The 20236-nt window shown below is 47.3% G+C and overlaps 1 protein-coding gene across 2 annotated transcripts in view; it reads left to right on the top strand.

Moving 5' to 3' along the window:
- The window catches only part of GGT6 (gamma-glutamyltransferase 6), a 473516-nt gene that overhangs the window by 231107 nt on the left and 222173 nt on the right, over positions 1-20236 (top strand). Inside the window, exon 1 of one of the 2 annotated variants that reach the window (XM_069626694.1) lies at positions 6097-6427. The exons of the other annotated variant lie outside the window; for it this stretch is intronic. Within the exon in view, the coding sequence (XP_069482795.1) occupies positions 6342-6427 (86 nt within the window). The 5' untranslated portion in view covers positions 6097-6341. Of the gene's footprint in view, positions 1-6096; positions 6428-20236 lie in introns of those variants that run through there. 2 annotated transcript variants of the gene reach the window in all.

Here is a 20236-nt window from a genome sequence, read left to right as displayed (position 1 = left end):
GTTTTAGGTACGGTTTGGTTTCCTGAGTTTCCATCTTTGTTTTGGCTCGTTGTTCTTTCTCCTCTTTCTATGTGGTGCAGATGGGATTTTGACCACGATTGGTCACTCATGCGTGACCTTGAGCCAGGAATGCGCTCTTGGTGTCTCCAACCCTCCATGGTTGGACTGCATTTTGCGTGAATTTCAGGTCTTAAGTTGTGTCCAGAGCTGTCTGAGAGCTCTTGCTGGGCCACCTGATCTTTCCTTACGATATCACATAATAGTAAACTGTGCGGCGTCTTTGTGCTTGGTTGCACCTCTACCTCTTCCTGATCTCTCCGTTCTTGGCCCCCGGCCTGTGAAGGTATTGCTGACCTAGGTGGCAGGTCTATGTTTTGTTTCGGACTATTCACCCGGGAGACGGTCGCCCTACCGTCGGGGATAAGACAGAGCCTTACTTCCTCACGCCCCATTTGCTGTTGGTCCAGGGTATCGGTGGTATTCGGCGTTGTCTTGGGTCGCTCAGCCTTCTTCCTCGCGTTGTCTGGTGTGTTGTTTGATTCCTCAGGGATTGTGCTCGAGATTATAGGCTCCGTCAGCACACTTTTTTCTGCTGTCTTCTTGGGGGTCTGAGATGCCCTTTCTTCGCGGGTATCGTCATTTGCCTGGTTTCTTTCACCTATGATAGCTTTATTTAGATCTGAGTATCCTGGGATGTCTGTCCGCTTATCTTCTGCAGACAGCCCCTTTTCGACCTGCAGGATTGTGGGTTCGTTCGCTGCGTCCGTTCTTCGTGCTTTTATTGCCGGAAAGGACCCCTCAATCACTTTCAAGACATCTGCATCAGTGATTTCGTCATCTGCTTCCAGTTTGCGTTTTTTCTGTTGCGTCTTGAAAAAAGTGAACATGGCGTTCGAAATTCGTGGTTTTAAAATCGTATGGGACCCTGCTGCCGATTTTTTTCCTGTCGCCGAGTGAGGGTTGGTTGTCTCTTTTGCAGCTTGAATTTTCTGTTTGTTAAGGGTTGTTTTATCGGCTGGATGGTTTCGGTTTTCCGGTAAAATTGATGTTGTTGTTTTTCCTTTTTGTTTCTTTATGTATTGTCGTTTGATGGCACCCGGTTTAGAGTCCTTTTTTGGTCCTGTGGTCGATACAGAGACTGGGGTCCCCAAATCAACCCACTCACCCGTATCGTGAATCAAGCTATTGGGCGTTTGGCCAATTGATACGGCCTTGGTCTCTGTGGTCGTACTCTCCTCTAATGATCTTGTAGGTTCATTGTTTGAGTGGAGACTAGTCACATCTTTTCTTGGACTAAATTCCCCTGTGAGGTCGTACGGCTCATTGGTTGGGACGGCCGCCACCAGTGAGGCCTTGGTGACGGCTATAGTTGGAGTCATCGGCCTTTCTATTAACAGAGAGGATTCGAAGTCTATTAATTTGCTCTCTCCTGGCCTCAAATCTCCTGAAGTTAAGGGTTCAGTATAGGTGTTTGCTGGATGGCTGGGTTCCGTCACGATTGTTAATTCCTCCTGTGCCTGGCTTAATTCCTTTTCACCTTCCATGGTCACTCGGGGGTACAGGCAGGAGGCCATGGCTATGGGGCTATTTCCCTGCGTGCCCCCGATCTGTGTCTCTCTGACCTTCCGGTCGTTCTGAAATTCTGGCCCCCCCCTCTTCGATTGGGGCACGGGGACTAAGCAAGGTCCAGGTCGGTCCACCCTCCGGTTGACCGAGCTGGTAAACCTCTCACCGAGGCGGCGCTCTGGTCCTGTGCTGATTTCGTGCTATCCGGAATGTCCAAGGCGGGATACGAGATGCTGGTAGACGTCTTGGGGGGGCCCTTTTCATTTTCAAACATATTTTTTCCCATAGCTGTAGACCGGGGTAAGTCCATAACCCTCCCATCAGTTCCTTTATAGTAGCATTGCGCAGCGGGAGTGGTGGCTTTCAAAGGTTTTGGGTCTGCTGCGAGGAGCACAATGGGCTTACCTCTTTTCCCCGGCGACCTTCGCTCGTCTTGTGGGAGATTCTTGAAGTTGCTCCGCAAAATTCTATGCGGCTCTGGCGATTCCGGGGGGTCTTGCAGTTGCAAAGGGACCGCCTCCGGGTGGGGCTGCAGGTTGTTCTCTGGCAAGTCTGGAGCTCCTGCTCCCGGCATTTTTTTTTCCCGTATCGAGGAGGTCCTGGGCGCTTGTACCGCTTGTACAAGCGGGGAGGGGTTCTTTCCTCCCCCCAAGCCCTCTTGCCCCAGTCCACCCGGGACCACACGGGAACACAGGAAACACTTGCAACACTCCGCTACGCTCCGCGTAGCAGGGTGTTTTGAAGGGAAACTCCTCCTCTTCCTCAGCGTGTCACACAGCAGGCAGGACTCGGTCTCCTCCACACAGGAAACACTCGCAACACTCCGCTACGCTCCGCTCCGTGTAGCAGGGTGTTTTGAAGGGAAACTCCTCCTCTTCCTCAGTGTGTCGCACAGCAGGCAGGACTCGGTCTCCTCCACACAGGAAACACTCGCAACACTCCGCTACCAGCTACCAGTGAGCGAGTTTTAACTGTCATCTTAAAGCTAAGATTCTAAGCTTTCCAACGAGCCTAGACCCGACTTCCTACTCCTTATAGTGCCTCCGTAATTGCGCTCGACGCACGCGACTAAATTGCCGTGATTTGACATTTTGCTTAATTTCAGCCACGTGTAAAAATATTTGTCCTTGCTTTCCTTGCTGAAATTTGTTTGCAACCTGACAATCATTCATAGAGCATTGCTAAAGTGATCCTGAACTGATTCAAAGTATCTATCAACTACCCTGAACCCCCTATAGGGAATTAAAAGCCTTTTTAGCATATTTTTCGCTTAATTGCAACCACATCAAAGTATCTTGCCTGTGTTTAAATCTCCTACCTGTTTTCCTCTAAGCTTGCTAGGGGGGAACTGAATTATATTTGATTGCATTCCTGAGAACTGTGTGCTTTCCTTCCATCTCTTTACCTTGCATAAAGGGGGGGGGTGAATTGTTCAAGAAAAAGTGATCATTTTATCTTTTGGTTGAAATCATATCAAGGTTATTTCTGTGCTGCATTCTGTCTCACCTTGCCTTTCCTTGAACCATATAAAGCATTCTCTGCCACCTTATTCTTCTGTTCCTATTTATAAGTAACCAAGAACTGTGCTACTGTAGGATTACCTATTGCTGATTACTGCTCATATTCACAAGTGCGTTATCAATTATTAATTTATTATAAAAGTGTGATATATATATATATTGTTTAATTTTCAAATAAACCTTTAATTTGCAAAACAAACCTTCTTCTTGGCGCAGTGGGGTCAGGGGGATTCTAAGAGAGGGGTGTTATATAAGGGTTGTCATCCAGAGTAAACGAACTGGACATAAAAATATATCAATATGGGTTTCCCTCAGCATCCCAGACTAGGCATTGACTTAGCTGTAGTGTTGAATTGAATCCGCTTACAGGGGCTACAGCACTGTGTTGTCGCTGGATCCTCGCTCCCCCTTGAGCCTGCGCATCTCTGCCGGGAGCAACTCCTGCATTCAGGTCATCCGCCATGTTGGTGAGCGCACAAGCACCCCTTTTTAACTAGAGGCCACAACCCATACGGGAGCCTAAAGAAAAATTGAGCACCAGCAAGCTAGCTCCTCCCCTACACAGCTAAGAGGATCAGTGCCACATGAGAGGAAGGAAAAAGAATTGTCCATATAAGGCACCCAGAATCAGATATTGGGAACACCACACGGGGTGATCCCCTTTACTTCTGCCCCTTGCAGCACCTCTCACAAACATAGTCCCAAAATGGAATTGAGCAGGTGTCTCTCACATCTAGTCATCCAGGTGAGGGACAACCTCATGGGTAAGCTGCCGTTTGCGACATGTGTGGAAATTCTAAAAATTAAGCCAGGGAGGCGCACAAGCACTCCCTAGGGCAGGCGCAACCTCTGCGGGGCTAATTCGACATCAAAGGAGGTCAAATACGCTGCATGCAGTGGCTCCGTGGCAGTGATTAATCTCCCCTTGAGCCGTAACTCAGATTTCACTGCCACCTAACCCAGCGTGTCCGTGTAGGCATGAACGACCTCCTTGTCGCCAACGTAAGATTTGCCCCCTTGTGTGAGGCCTACCGCACCATGAGCCCCCCAGGCCCCCAAAGATGACACAGAGGACACGGCTTCCCGTCCGGGCTCCATGCGTGCTTTGACGAGCACATGTGATGTGCCCACATTTATTATACGGCACACGCAGCAGAGTTACGTCACTCCACTGCGTGCCTCACTTAAAGGAACACCACACTAACAACACTCCTGTTTTCTCCAGTCTTCTGGCCGAGGTAACGGCTACTAGAAATTCCAATTTCATTGAAAGTAGTGCATGTTACAATCGTCCCTCCTGCAATCTCCCTGCTTCACTGCACACTCAGCAACACTCCGAAATAAGCACATGGGAGACCAGAGGTAGAAGGGTATTTGCATATACTGAAAGCATGTATCCAAACCGCCTGGGTGGACTGCTCTGCTCCCCCAGGCCGGCAACATCCTTATATACAGTTTAGGTGGCTATCCCAGTCCTAAACAACATTACTCATGTCAAAGGGGATGCCTGTGGCCTGCATCCGGGCCCATGTATGGAGTGTAGCAATCAGAACCCAAGCGATAAAAGTGTTCAAGTTCTTATAATGGACTGTTTCCTGAGCACATGGCAATGTGGCCGTGGGTTCTGGTTACAGCTTGTTAGGCACTGTTCGGTCTGTGTACATTCTCTCAGAATTGGTTTCCATCCCTGGAGGCATGTGGTCACGCATTCCACAGCCACAGTGACATTGCCGGTGCCAGATCCCATCTCCTCCTGCGCAGGGGCCTCAGAGAAAATAGAAAAAATTAATAATTAGATCACGTAACAGTGCACACCTGGGACCCCTCACCAATCAGGGCACCTAGGAGCTATCTCCACCTGTGAAAATACCAGCTGCCCATCAGGCGAGTAGCTGACCATGGAGCAGCGACCCTTGCCCCCTCCGAAGCCCATTAGCAGGAGATACAATCATACATGCCAACCCTCCCGATTTAGGTGGGAGACGCACGATTTATAGGTGAAAAATATTGCTATTTTTCACGGTCTCCCGCCTAAAATAACTGTAGCCCCAATGAATTCCTATGGGGAAATATGCATCTCCCGACTTCCCTGTGGAAATCTCTCTCCCAGGTGCATCTGAATGTTGGCATGTATGTACAATGATTGAGCAGCAAAAGGTTTAACTAAGGCATCGTGGGAAAATGAGGGTGAGCGGTTATATTCCAAGGTGGTGGTGGGGTTTTAAAAACGCAATACGAAAAGGGTTCCTGACATGCAGGCCGACGTCTCACTAGTACTGGGACGAGGAAGAGGGACATGGAGGTAATGTCATTGTTATATAGCTGCTGTGCAAGTGACTTCCTGTCAGGTGGGTCAGTGGGATGTTGCACAGTTTGTTCATTCCCCACCACGTGATGGTTCGCTAGCCAGTGGTGGGCGTGGTTACCTGTCACATAACACAAATAGCGCACACCCTGTGAGGGCGGGGCTTCCTGTCCGCTACACACGCGCTCCCCCTCCAGATGAGGCGATTTCCTACTCTTGGTGGGCGTGGCATACAATGCATACACGCGGCTCCCTGGGCGTGGTTTCCTGCGAGCGATGGGCGTGGTTAACTGTACGGCAAACGCAAGGCTGTCTTAAGTTGTAGGGTTTGCTGTACATAAATGGGCGTGGTTACCTGTCACACGCGCACACGTCTTCCGCAGTCCGTCGCGTGGGCGTCATTGTGTACAGTGGCAGCCGAGACTCGCTGGTCGTGGCGTAGATGTATGCGTCGTTGCCTTGGTGACAGCTTGGTAGGCGGGTCTGTGAATGGGTGGTTCGTAGGTGTGGTCAGGTGGGTGGGCGCCTACTCCGCGGACGTGGTTCATAACATTGGTCATGTCATGGGCGTGTGCGTCGTTGCCCCGGTGACGGCTGGGTGGGCGGGTCTTAGTGCGGATCGTCCGTGGGCGTGGTCAGGATGGCAGGGCCCGCAGTGGGCGGGCCTGGTGACGGCTTGCGCGTCGTTGCCCTGGTGACAGCTTGGTGGGCGGGAGAGCGTGGTGACCTCTACTGCGTCGTTGCCCTGGTGACAGCTTGTTGGGCGGGCGAGCGTGGTGACCTCGTCTGCGTCGTTGCCCTGGTGACAGCTTGGTGGGCGCGGTTGCCCCGGGCAGGTGCGGAAGCGTCGTGGGCGCGGTTGCCCCGGGCAGGTGCGGAAGCACCGTGGGCGCCGCCGGGTGCTGGCTGTCTAGCGCCAGAGCCGGGCACTGCTGAGCCCGAGCGCTGGCATGGAGGCCGCGCGTCCAGATGTGCGCTACCAGAGGCTGCAGGGCAGCGACAGCGAGGAGCCCCAGGTGACCGTGCACCTGTACCGGTGAGGAGCGGGGCCGGGCGGGGGCTGCGTGGGGGTGTAGCTCCGATGCCCCCAACCCCCTCCTGCTCACCTTGCTTTCTGCATGGTCTTGCTTGGGTTGCCACCCTCTCCTGGCACGTGCCCCCAGCTGTGCGCCTGCTGCAGTGTATTACCCCTTTCACTCTAGTGATGGAGCTATTGTCGTTTCTCTGCAGGGTTATCCATGTTCTAGGGTCTGAAAGGCTCTCATCTCACTGCTTGTCACATTAACGTGATACTTGTCAAGGTGATGGGGGTTGCATAACTCGGACCTAACTGAGGCCGGGAACGATGCAGTGGAATGGGAAACCTCCTGGCGCCACCTGATAGACCTAGTTGCAGCAGTAACATTCCATAAATGATGCTCCTTGGCAGTGGAGTAACTTTGCTGAAAATGTTGGGGGGTGGGAGGGGGGATGACATCTGAAGAAAAGGTGCCCCAGCCAAATGAATGGAGACACAATAGTGTGCCATGAAAGTTGGGGGACAAACACCCCTGCCCCCCTTAAAATTACACCCAGGCTCCTTGCTTAGTGTTGCTTTCTGAACTGGTGGAAGACCACTTTTTGTAACTGTCCTCCAGGGTAACAATGCTGTGGTAATGTGCGAGACTGCTCACACCAAAACGCATCTTCTAGTGTGGGTGTCTCTAGGGCGCACATTAAGCTTTGTTCTGCCGGGGAAACGCACAGATGTTTCGAAAGCTGAGAGATGCAGGGTAGAAAGTTCCAGAGATGTTTGCTGCTTCAACCAGGAAGCTCTACTTTCCTTTCGAAGTTGAAGAACATGCACTCTTTAAAAACTTGAGCAGATTTTAAATGTCTAGTCATAGGTTATCCAGGATAACTAATAACGTGGACTAGAGGGACACGTATCAAGCAGGTGCTGTGACACTTGTGGATTCCTACGCCAAGTGAGTATGGTCCACGAAATGGTAACCAATGTCAAATGACTGGACCAGGGTACGATGGCAGTGCCTAGCAAACTCCTACCCAGTTACTGTATATGCATCAGACTGCTAGTTTAGCCAATGCTTCCTTTTACATGGTATGTGTTAGGGAGAATTCTCCTTTTAGGGCTAATTTCCCTCACCTAGTGAGTCCCCCAGCAGCTTTGCTGGATTTCTGGAGTTTATTTTTCCACCAGGTAAGAGTGTACATCCTTTTTCCACTCTTACATGTGTTTTGGCCTATGTGTTTTACTCATTGTGTGATCTTGGACACTGGAGCACACAACTTCAGGGACCCCTGTTCTTGAATGGGTTACACAGCACCTTTAGTGCAGTAACCCAGGGTTGTCTTTCAGACTCCCCTCTGACTCCATTTTGCTGGGGCTGACTATTGTCCCCCAGAGAAAGGTAAAGTTGCCATTTACTTTACATAGTCACTTTTTTACCACACACCCAGTACATCCAATCTTACAAGGAGTACTGGAAAGGGCTAATCTGTACCCCTTTTCTGTCTGTACCTCCCTGAGCATTGTTTTGCTCTTTTAACATTTAGACTTGGCTGGTGGCAGTGGTATCTACCCTAACTTTTCTACCGCAATTATATTAGATAAATGTGGTAATACTTTTGGCTATTTTAGCAGCTTTAACCATAAACCCGCTTGACCAAATTGTCTTTCTTTTGGCTCCTGTTGGGTTTATTCGCCATTTCTTTTTGTTAAAGTCCTTCTTGTGTTTTACTTTGCACGGCAAACTAGGTTTTGCCTTCTTTGTTCACCGTCTTTTGGCGGGCTTCTGCAGAGAAGCCCTCCTCTTGGCACCTGGGTGTCTAGGTAGACTGAATGTGGGGAAGGGGTGTAGTCACCCCCTGCACAGGGTATCCTAGGAAACCCAAGTCGCACTTTGCCATGATTGGCTGAGGTGGTTGTCCCGGCTGGACAACCCCCCTGCTGCGTGATTGACAGCCAGGCTGTGTGAATGGGGGTTTTGCGCATAAAAGGCAGGTCTCTTGGGCTAGAAATCAGTCGCCACTGGAACTACAAGGAACCAAAGAGAAGCGGAGAGAACGATGGCTGCTGCAACTACCCCGTCCCAGTGAAGCCCGGCTGTAGTCCTGAGTTATCTAACCTTCAACGACTAAGGGGAGATCCAGTCCGGAGTCGTCTTCCCTTGAGCCTGGTGGGGATAACCAGCTCATCTTCTTCAGCCAGAGGTCTCCGTCGTAGTCGAAATCGCTGCACACTGCTGTAGTGGTCCGGATAGCCACCTGCCGAGCCTCTCCTGTTTTTAAGGAGCCCCCCTTTAATTCGTTGTCGCTGCTGCCGGCTTCATCCCTGTGTGGTGCAGACCCCCTTCAGACGTCCTCCTTCATAACGAAGCTCCAGGAATCGTAGGTCTGCGGGAAACCAACAGGAACCACTGCCAGGGCACCAGCTGCACCATTGGAATAAGGTACTGTGTTCTGCTTGAGGAAATTGGGTGAATCCCTTTTCTTCATCCTCAAGGCTTGCCCTTGTCTTCCCTCCTTCTTATAACTTTTGCTTCCAAACATTGACAATATCCAAGTACTTTTGGCTACGCTGAATCGTGAACTGTCTAACGGTGTGATCTTCGGCAACAGGTCTCCGGTGTCACTTAAACCTGACTCCGGCCCTTTGACTTTTAAACTCCTGTTTTTGAGCGTTTCTCGATCCTGTCTGCCTAACCTAAATATTGCCTGTGATTTTTGCCTCCAACTCCCTCTGGGTATCTCAGGTGCTAAGAGTGTTTTTGCCCCGTTAGCATTTCATGTAACAGATACGCGTTTATTGAGTAGACCGAACTGTCAAAAAGTGATCGCAAATGTATCCGCGGTATCGTGTTTTGTTCATAACACCGGTTCATTCAAACACAGGGTACTTACCTTGAGACATATTGTACAAAGTGAATTGGTTAGTTGTAGTATATTTAATGTGTGGTTTTGTTTAAAGTTTAATAGAAGTATTGTGTTTATAACTGACGGTTTAAAAATAAATGTACTTATATTTTTCTACCTAAAACCTTGACTCAGTGTTTGCTTGAGTCACAATAACCGTGGTCCCTTTGTGTAATCTCTGCTAATGCTCATATACTCTTGAGATAAGCCTGGCTGCTCTGCTACTGCTACCACTATAACTTAGTAGTACAGGCTTGTACCAAAGGTAAAACTTGTATTGCCACCTGTAGTCTTAATCAAGTGTAGTGGTCCCTAAGGGCACTGCACAGGATTCTGCCTAACAGTGTGCTGTCATGGTTGTCCTCCTGCTACGTGCTGTAAATCGGGGTAACGACTCCACAATTGACTTGCACTCTCTTTGTTTACCTCCTAATTTACTGTGCAGGATGTGACCCTGTAGCCCGCAGGATTCCCGAGGTGTCTGCAATGAGGATTTCACTTCCTGAGCGATCTGAGTGGGGACACGTTGTGCTACTTGGTTGATTGTTTTGGGTTGCATGTCAGTGAGAGGGAGAATGTGAACTAAGCTGGGAGCCTTGTGCATTCTGTGTTTCTCATTGGATGACAGGCACATGGAAGTTAATAGTTCATTCTTGTGGTTGTTGACGCAGACAGCACAACATGCTCAGACCCAAAGATGTTCCACGGGTGTTAAAGTTTGATTTGTAGGCCGCCCCTCTCTTCTCTCCCTTCTCAAGCATCCATATTCGCTTGGATCGGTAACACTTACTGTCTTACCTCTGGCAGACACTAACAATGTTTTCCCTGAGTTCATGCTATTTATCAACCCCCTCTGACACTTCCTAGACCTCTCTGCTCTCTCCACAGATCGTGTTTCAAACCGGGGTTGGAATTGTGCCTTGCCCTGCCTACTCTTAACACTACACAGTGTAGTGACGTATTTAGGCAATCAACTGCCCTAGGGCCCTCAAAGTGCATGCTCTCCCCACCTCTGTCAGACTCTGCACCTTCACCAGAATCCTCCCCTTCAACAGACTCTGTCCGCCTTGGCCAAAACTACCCCCTTTCACCACCAGTTTGTCACAATTTGGCTCTATAACAACGTAAGGACGTTTCAAGGTTGATTAGAAAGTTATTGCTTCTACTTGATTAATTTGAGACAGTTATATTCTGTTATGTTAGTTCAACAAGTGTTTTCAGATCTCAGCTGCCCAGGATTTTGAGAAGGAAGTATCTTTTACAACTAAGTGCACTAAAGGTACTTGTTAAGGCGAATTGCCTAGTTTCGGTTGGGTCAGATATTTGTTTTTTGAGGAATTGATCCGAACATAAGCTGTCTGCCAACTGAATACCAGTGAGGGAGGGTTGGAACAAGGAATTTTGGTTGCAGCGCTTATGTGTTTATTTATTATTATTTATTTTTGAGTTGCCTGACATCTCCCCTTGAAGTACCTAGACTGCTCTGTAATATGAATGTTTCAGGTAACCAAACTACATTTCTACATCTGGTCTTGTCAAGTGGTTAAGTTTACCTATGAATCATATGCAGGCAGTACATATTTTGCCCAAAACAAATTTGGATTAAAAAGAAATCCAACTCCTTCTCGTGGTTACAGCTCTGGTGTTAACAGGGGACAAAGCTGAGATAAGGCAAGTTACCACCTGCTGCAGACCATGTGCCTCCAATCCCTTGGGCTGGAATGCCATTAAAATATGGGAAAAGCACAAGTGAAATTTACAAACTGTGGACATAAGCACCTCGGTGGAGTAAAGACAGAGAAGGTTCTTGGAACCTATGTCTGTGTATTCTCTAGGTGGAGTAATGGGCAAGGTTGATTCTGAACATTCATGGCTGGGAAGCAACAGCATTCCTCGTAGCTTTGCAGAAGTATAACTGAAATAGTGCATACTGTTTACATTGTTGTTTTTTGCGCCACTGTCCAAAAGGCTCAACGCCCCAAGAGCGAAACTGAGTAATCGGTCGGGTGTGCCGGCACTACATTACCTTTGCAGGTGTGGTTTAGGCTACCAGTCTTGCCTGCTTACTTTTGTGGGAATTTATATTAGAGTTGGTTGAACTGTATAAGAACAATTTTGAGATGTGAGAGATATATTCTAGTGCGACTGTTGAGGTGTGTAGCTAGTTCCATAGGAAACCCAGAAATGAATTGCTAATAACTTTTGACTTGTAAGATTGATTTAGCTGATATTTTGCTAACAACGCTTGGCCTGACCGCCCCTAGACTGGACATTTAGTGAAAGATTCATTAAAAAATGAAAACGTTTTTAAGAAGGCAAAAAAAATATAAAAACTTTTTTACGGCCATGATTTCCAACATCTGCTGAATTTCAAGAGTTTTGTTCCGTTAAATCGGATCACCATTGCTTTCGTTTGAGATATTATTTCACAGTAACATTCCTACCTTGTATTTAAAGTCATATTCATGCAACCTTTACTTATACACGTAACCGTTAAGCATTGTGTGGCATACTTTGCAGTTGGTTCTCTTTGTAGTGCAGAGCGTGCAGCTGAATGCCATCAAATACGCGTGACAAACCCATCAGGGGGGCCTTTTGCCTGCTTAGCACTGGACAGCTTCTATAAAGATGGCTGAACTGATATCTTAACTGGACTGAACGCTCCAGACATTTCTTCTTTACAGCTGTGAAACAGTGTGTACCTTTGGCACACAGTTTGTGTTCTCTCGCTCTCTTCTATGACATTGGGCATCATTTCACAGGCTTTTTGATGCACTTGTGCATTTAGATTTCCTCTTTGTCATTTTAACTTCTGTATGCATTAGTGCATCTTTTGGGTGGCTGTAGACCTCTGAAATGTGGAGCCGGGGAGGGAGTAGTGCTTGCTTCTGAGCATCGTTTTTGTGCCCATCTGTGGGAACTCTGTTTAGCTGGCTTACTGTTGTAAAATGATGCACACTTTTTAACCGTTACTTTTCTGGAGGGGAAACCCTAGTTTCTGTAATGGTTTAAAAATGCATGTTGTGTAATTGAACACAGCAGTGATTGCTGAACAAAGTGGATGTTTCTATTCATTAGAAATTACTCCAGTGGGGATGGGGAGTGGCACCAATAAAACCAATGAGGTTCGGGTTGCTTTGCATATTAAGGAGCATGTTGGGAACATAAGAATGATCACAGAGCTTTAAATCAGTCCAATATGTCAGTAGTAGTTGTAGACTGAATCAGCAAATACCCAATGCACTCCTTTTTGATCACGTTTCCTTTTTTTAATATACAAAAAAATGTCACAGAACTATCAAGCTTCTGTAAAATGCAAGCATATGTACAAGTTTGGCCAGAAAATACTTTAGCTACCAGAGTGCAATGACTGCTAACAGCTACACATCATCCATGCATTGCTGTGGATCAGCCAGACTCTGGGAAACAACATTTACTTTAATTTAAAGAAATGACAATTCGTTAATTGAATTTAAAAATGCTGCTCCAGTGGCAATCTGATGCCACCACCTAATCTTCTTTATAGTAAATGCGTCACTGACTACAACCCCCCTCTTGCTCCTCCCACCGCTCTTCTGTTGCTCTCCTTCTAGTTCTCGCCTCCACCTGTTGATGTTGTTCTCTCCTCCCAACATCCTAGTATTACTTCTCCTATCATTACTCCCGCCCCTTCTGCTACACCTCTACCTCTGCTCCTACTGTTACTCCTCCAATAGTGAAAGCCGTCTTTCACTCTGTGCACTTTACCCCACATCCATTCCTACTTGTACTTCTTTACACACACACACCAGTTGTACTGCAGACCACCTGGCTCAACAGGGTCCAAAGCCCATCTGCTGGACGAGACTGCTCCACCCAAGGCTTACACTTTCTCATTTGTGCTGGTCTCTTGGCCCCTCCCCCTCTACGGCTGACCTCACCCGAATAGCCCACTCTGTTATGTTTAAATCTCCCACACTTCCTCAGGACTGGTCAACTCGCCCTAATGAATCTAACTGTAGCCCCCCCCCCCACGGGCAGATCTATGTATTGAACTTGCATACAGAGAGAGCTAAGCCCCGCCCACTTCCGTCATCAAGAATTTGCCAGCGAGGGGGGACGTGTGTGTATGTATGTGCATCTGGTCCCACTCCTAAAGGTTTTCCAGGGATGTCCATGAGGAAGGATGGTTCTTCGGTTTCCTTTTTTCCCCGGAGGTCTATGGAGCCTCCTCACATACATGCTGGTATGCCGACTACATGTGAAAGCGCCAGGTGTTGCGCTGAGGGGTGATAGCTTCCTCCCTAGAGGTGGGGGAGCCAGAGATTTCATGGATAGGGCTGAGTCTGGACCGAACCTGGGGGTCAGGCCTGGCTCTAGGAGCCCACCACAGGCCGAGCCCGGGAAATGGTTGCACAAAACGCTTTCTCCAAAGAGCTGTACATACAGCATATTTGCAAGTTGATAAATGTGTACCGAAGTTGGTACCCTTTTATCTACCTCGGAAGGATGAAAGGCTGAGTTAGTCTTGCCAGGATGAGCATGTGGTCCGTGGCATCACAGCAGCACAGTGCGGCCATGGTAAAATAGCTGTGCTGAGAGAAGCTGTGGCCGAAGAGGTGAACAGCTGTTGGATGCAGGAAGCCAGGACAGTGGTTAAGAAGGATATGCTCTCCTGGGCAGGGTTAGTTCGGATCAGGCGGACCGAATAAAAGGAGACTCAAGCACTTTATAAAAAAAAAAATAGGAGTGGACGAGCACCTAGTGGGTCTCGTAGACGGCTGCTGCTTTGGTTAGGCACTGGCCCGAGAGGGGGCTCGGGCCAGATCCTGAGGTAGGGCTTGGCCAGCCTGAGCCCCGCTGGGCTCGCCCAGCTCTTTTCCTCCCTCCTTCGTGAAGCACTGGTGGTGTTCTTCAGCAGTGGCACATTGGTCTGGTGGCTCCACATCAGCAGCGTATGGTTTCCCTCGTGGGTGGGCGGACAAGCATGGCCCTGTCTTATGGTTCTTCAGTTGGGGGGATATTGCCATGGCTGGGACCCTGCACAGCTGAAGTTTCATGGTGAGGCACTCTTTTAGTCTTCTCTGCCCCCAGCCCCAAGGCTGTGGAGATCGCTTCTCTTACTGTGTTTCCGTTGGGCCTTTAATGGGGCTGGAGATCTGGAACGTAATCCCTGTTTGAAGGAAGTCAGGGTGCTGCATACACATGTACTGGCAAGGGGGGTGGGGCGGTTGTCGAACACGGAGGCCGTTAAGGAATCATCCCCATGACTAAGGCTTGCCATGTCCTCCCGCCACCCCCATCTTTTGACCAGGCCGGCCAAAGACGTTTTTATGGGAGGGCAAAAGGGGCACTTGTCCCGGGCCACAAGTCTACCTGAGCTAAAGAAGTCGGAGTCCAACGTAATTAACGTCTGTCAGAATAAGGTATGGCTTGCTGCAGTGGCTCTAAACCTATTGCCTGTATGTTGTTGTATTCATTGTGCTCTGGCCAATTCATTCTGTCATGCTGTCTGCATTCACTCTGGTAAACCTAGTTTGTGTGTTCGCTACGACACAAGTCCTGTACCTTTTTATTACCTTTCTTTGTAGATTAAACTGATCATGTGCATTAGCCAAAGTTGAAATGGAAACTGATAAATTTCAGAGCTGCAATGGTCCAGAAGATAGCTGTGTGTTATACACACACTGCATAGATCTGTGTTCATATGCAAGGTTACAATACCAAGTTCCAGCAAGGCCGACTCAGACTTTCCTATGTCTGAAGTTGGTAAACCTGCATGTATATGTACTTTGTTTTGTAGCACAACAGGTGCTATCATCGGCAATGTACCTTGCTATAAAAACAAATAAGGCTCAAATATAGTGATGGCCTAGTAATTTATTTGTTCAGATGTTGTAAAACATAGACAGCCACCTCCAATGATTATCATAACATGTAAGTAGAGGAGCTTGGGTATCCAAAAAAACTCTGGAACCAAAGCGTTCATGCGTGTATCCTTGCTTTGCCAGCAGACAATACAGTGATCTGGACAAATCATCATATCACTGACGTTACTGTGCTGTCTTTTGAGAAAGGTTGTAACTTCTCACACGCTGGTGGCATTAATTACACCATCACCTGATCGTTCCTTCAATGTTTTTTAAAATGTATTTTATTGGAATTTTCAGTCATAACAAGTATAACAAAAATTAAACAAGTACATATAAATATATATAATCCATGTATTCAACTTATAAATAGGCAAGTAGTATTTACAAATAAGGACAGATAACAGATAATGGCAAGAGAGAGAGAAGCAACTAAGAGAAGAAAAGAAGATAAAATGAAAGGATAGAGGAAGAAGAAAGGAAAGAAGAAGAGGAAGACAAAAAAGGGGGGGGTTTGGGTGGAAAATAATCTAAGCATATAATTCACTAAACACATTCCAAATTGCAGAATATTTGTCAATTCTTTCCAATCTCTGATAAGTAACAAACTCCCTACTTGAAAGAATAGAGAGGTCATGCAACCAATCATCAACAGACGACTTGGTTACATTTTTCCAACATTTTAGTATCTGTTTCTTCGCCATCATTAATGCTCTATACACCCAAAAGAGATTCCATCGACAAATCAAGATTAACATGAAACAGTCTCAACAATGGAGTCCGTGGGAGATCTAATGCAAGATCCATGCGCTGCAATTCGGCCTCCCAGAAATCGCACATTTTTTGACGAGACCAAAACATATGTAGGCGAGTGCCTCCATCCGACTTACAATTCCAACATCTATCATCATCTAAGAGACCACAACGCTTCATCCTTTAGAGGAAGTCCAATAGATACAATGCACGACTCGTTGCTGAGTAAATTGTAGATCAGATCTATTTTATATCTAGTAGGCCTTGCGCAAATCTGATTCCATTCCCAGTCTGAGAGATTGTGGTTCAAATCTGAAACCCACGTCTCTACACCCTGACCTGAGACTGAGGTGATGTCAGCTATGGAAATAAGTTTATATAAAGTAGAAGCCGAAAGTGGCGTACTTAAAAATAAATGTTGTATATTAGGGACAGCATGCAAAGATGCGTTCAGGGGAGCCAACAATAGTGCTAATACCGCACATAGCTTACGGCAACAATGGCTTTCTATCACGCGTAGTTTATACTTAAATCTAAGGAATTCGAAACTAACAAAGTACCATCTTAGACTTGTCCCACCTTCCAAATACCCAACGATTGCCAAGAAAGCCATGACAGTGTTTGGTTATTACAACCAGAGGCGTAGACAGGGTAGGGCCTGAGCGGGCAAAACTCGCCCAAAATATATAAATGCCCAATCAACAGCACTGTGTGGGCATTTGCAGATGTTAATGTCACTGGGGCGGTCATAACTACTCTAGCTTCAGGCCCAACCTTTTTTTGTTTTTTTTTTAATTTATTTGTGTTGATTTATTTTAAACCTTTACAAAAATTGTAGTAAACAGATATGACGACATTGATAGAAAACATATTTATACATCAATTTTCGCAAAATCAGTTAAAACCTTATTAGAGATTACAGAGAAGTAAAACTCCTTTGATTTTCCTAAAACAAAATAATAAAAAATGAAGTGGCATTGCATCAAACTTCAAAAGCATATTAACATACTTGTTAAATCTAACTTCTTGTTAATAATAATAAGTACAAATGAACTTCAAATAAATTGAGAACCCTGGTCACTAAAGTACCAATTCATCAATACAAATCGCATATATTTTTCAGAAATGCGGTAACACGAATCCTTAGCTCACGCATTTGACACCACAGTTGTTCTCTATCAATAAAAGTAGAAACTACTAATTGTTTGAAATGTAAGTTTCTTTGAGTCCTAAGAGCCTGACAAAAAGTAAAATGTGCTCCAAAGTTTCGTCTATTCCCTCATTTCTACAGAATCTATAACATTGCTATGTATCGGAGAGCTTATTCCAAATTTTAAGTATGCAGTTGGTCTGTAGCACATTCATCCTGAACATCATAAAATCATTACGCATATTTCTGCTAGGATATTTGGATAAGTATCCCTCCATTGCAGGAACATTTTTCCAAAAAGAGTTGGCATAGCTATAGATTTTAGACTGTTGAGACAGTTGTTATATTGAGTTGCCAGTCAGTACTTTTCAGAATTTCTTTTACTTTTAACGGGTAGGAAAGCAACATTTCAATACTCGCACACAAATTTTGAAGAACATCTTCCATTTCATTTTTCAGTTTGTTCCAGAATTCACTTACATTATCCATAACCACTGTTACATATAAGTCAAAGTCTCTATTAATTAAACATTTCCTCCATAAGAGAGCTCTTTTCCACAATATGAACGATTTCAAAGATTGAAGGCCTAGTTTGTATCTAGTAATTGATTGATATTTTGTGATATTTCATTTCTATCGCGCTCCTATACAAGTGTTTCAGAGCACGACAAGGCAAGGGAGGGGAACAGGGGAGAACAAAACGGCGATCTTACTAGCCCAGTGACTTTGAGAACACGCAAGTGCATGGGGGTGGGGGGAGTGCATGGAAGGGGGGAAAGGTGGAAAGTGCGAAACAGAGGAGAAACAGATAAATATCAATAAATAAATAAAGGCAACAAACAGTGGTAATGCAGCCAGCAATATGCAAGTGCTAGGTTTAAGGCAGCAGACAGGGTAGGTCTGATAGGTGCAGGAAGAAAAAGGGGGTGCTGTATGGGTACAGATACAGACTCCAGTGCAAGGGGTGGCCCGGAGGCAGTGCGGGAGGGTGGCAGGATGAGCAGGTACCTGGGCCCAAAAGACAGAGGGTGGCCAGGTGCACGGTGGCAAGAGAGAAAAGATCAGCAGGGGAGAGGGGGAGCAAAGGCAGAAGAAGAGGAAGGCCTTGAGGTGCTTCCGGAACCAGAGATGGTTCTCCTAAAGTTTTAGAGTGGCAGAGAGGCTGTTCCAGAGGGAGGCCCCAGCTCGTTTCTTAGAAAAACGACTGACCCTGAGTGAGTTGGAGGTAGAGGAGTGAAGAGCTCAAGAGGGGAGGTATTTGCGGAGGGATAGCTGAAGGTATTTTGGACCCAGACCCCAGAAAGCCTTGTGGACAATGCAGAGGGTTTTGAATTTAATCCTTGCATCCACTGGGAGCCAGTGGAGAGATTTTAGAGGTGGATAGATACGATCCCAGGGCTTGAGGCCAAGGACAAGTCTCGCAGTCCTGTTCTGGATTAGTTGCAGAGGGCGGAGAGTAGAGGCAGGTAGATTTAGAAAGAGGCTGTTAAATAGTCCAAGCTAGAGAGAACCAGAGCTTGAGATACTATGAGCTTCTGGGGGAGGGAGACGAAAGGCAGAGTACCTCTGAGGAGGTGCAGTCAGAAATTTGACTTTTTAGGGACCTCAGAGATATGGGCGGAGAAGGAAAGGGTGGAGTCAAAGATGACCCCGAGGTTCTTAGCCTCGCACGTGGAGGTAGGAGGAGGGCCAAGGGAGGCCGGCCAGAGAGTGAGGGGAAAGGATGGTGAAGGTGTGCCGATGAGGAGGATCTCTGTCTTGCTAGCATTCAGACAAAGATCATTGGCGGCACACCAATCTTGAATGGCAGTTGGGCAATCAGAGATGAGAGCGGGAGAGGAGGTGGCAGAGGGCAGCTTGAAAATGAGTTGAGTGTCGTCAGCGTAACACTGGAAATTTGAGCAGAAAATTCGCAATGCAGTGGGTGAGAGTTGCCAGGTATTGGTTGAAAAGCCAGGGCGAGAGGTTAGACCCCTGGGGAACACCACAGGTAGAGAGGAAGATAGATGAAAGGAAGGACCCAAGTTTGACCTGGGAGGGTTGATCTGAGAGGAAAGAGGTCAGCCAAGCCAGAGCCTGATCAGTGATACCCAGGTTTTCACGGAGACGGTTGAGCAGGATGGTATGGTTGACCGTGTCGAAGGCAGAAGAGAGATCGAGGAGGATGAGGACAGATCGAAAGTTAGTCAAGGTTGGTTAGCAGATCTTCACGGATGTTTAGAAGAGCAGTTTCCGTGCTTCTGGCAGCTCTGAAGCCAGACTGGTGGTCATGGAGACAGCCAACAGAATTGGAATGAAGGTTAAGCTGAGAGATGGCCAACTTTTCCAGGAGTTTGCCAAGAAAAGGAGTAATGGAAATTGGGCGATAGTTAGCTGGACAAGAAGGATCAGCTGTGGGTAACTTGAGAAGAGGATGCACAAAGGAGTGCTTCAGAGGGGAGGGGAAGGATCCAAAGGATCCAGAGGCAAAGGAGTGGTTGCATGGTTTTAGAGGAACAGGGATGAACCTGTTTTGAAGAGGCTTTCATAGATCAGACTTGTCTAGCTACCTCGTCAGGGGTGAAAAGAGGAAAGGACGAGAAGGATGGTGGGAAGGTGGCTAAAGGAGGGTCAGCAAGCACAGATGGAGAGGGAAGAGGAGGAGTGTGGGTGGAGAGGGTGGACAGGATGTCCTGGGTTTTTTAAATGAAGTGAGAGGCAAGGGCATTGCAAAGAGCCTGGGAGGCAACAGGAGGGGTAGAGACTGCAGCAGGGTTGGCCAGCTCCTTGCAGATTTGAAAGAGTTCGGCCGAGTTGTTAGATGCCGCAGAGAAACGAGCTTGAATGTGGACTCTCTTCTTGGTGAGCACAGAGAGTCGGTATTGCCTTTGTAGCAGGCGACAGGCCAGTTTGTCAGAGGATGAACAGGAAGTCCTCCATTTCCTCTGAGCTGCCCTACACTTACATTTACGTTTAAGTGTAACTAGGTCAGTCATAACGGGAATTGCACTTGGCTTTGGACTTCAAACGGATCCTCATGACAGGGGCAAGAGCATCAAGCGTATCAGAAATTGAAGAGTAGAGCAGAGACAGGGCTGTATCAGGATGAAAGACAGCCAAGGGTGGAAGGGGGGGGGGCCGAGAGAAAGTGGCGGCAAAAGCCTCAACTGACACACGCTTCATGGGCCGGATGTCCGAG

This window comes from Ambystoma mexicanum, chromosome 6p (genome assembly GCF_040938575.1).
Source record: "Ambystoma mexicanum isolate Mex_15411 chromosome 6p, UKY_AmexF1_1, whole genome shotgun sequence".
NCBI lineage: Eukaryota > Metazoa > Chordata > Amphibia > Caudata > Ambystomatidae > Ambystoma > Ambystoma mexicanum.
Note: the sequence above shows the minus strand (reverse complement) of the source record. Positions and strands in the feature narration are given on the sequence as shown.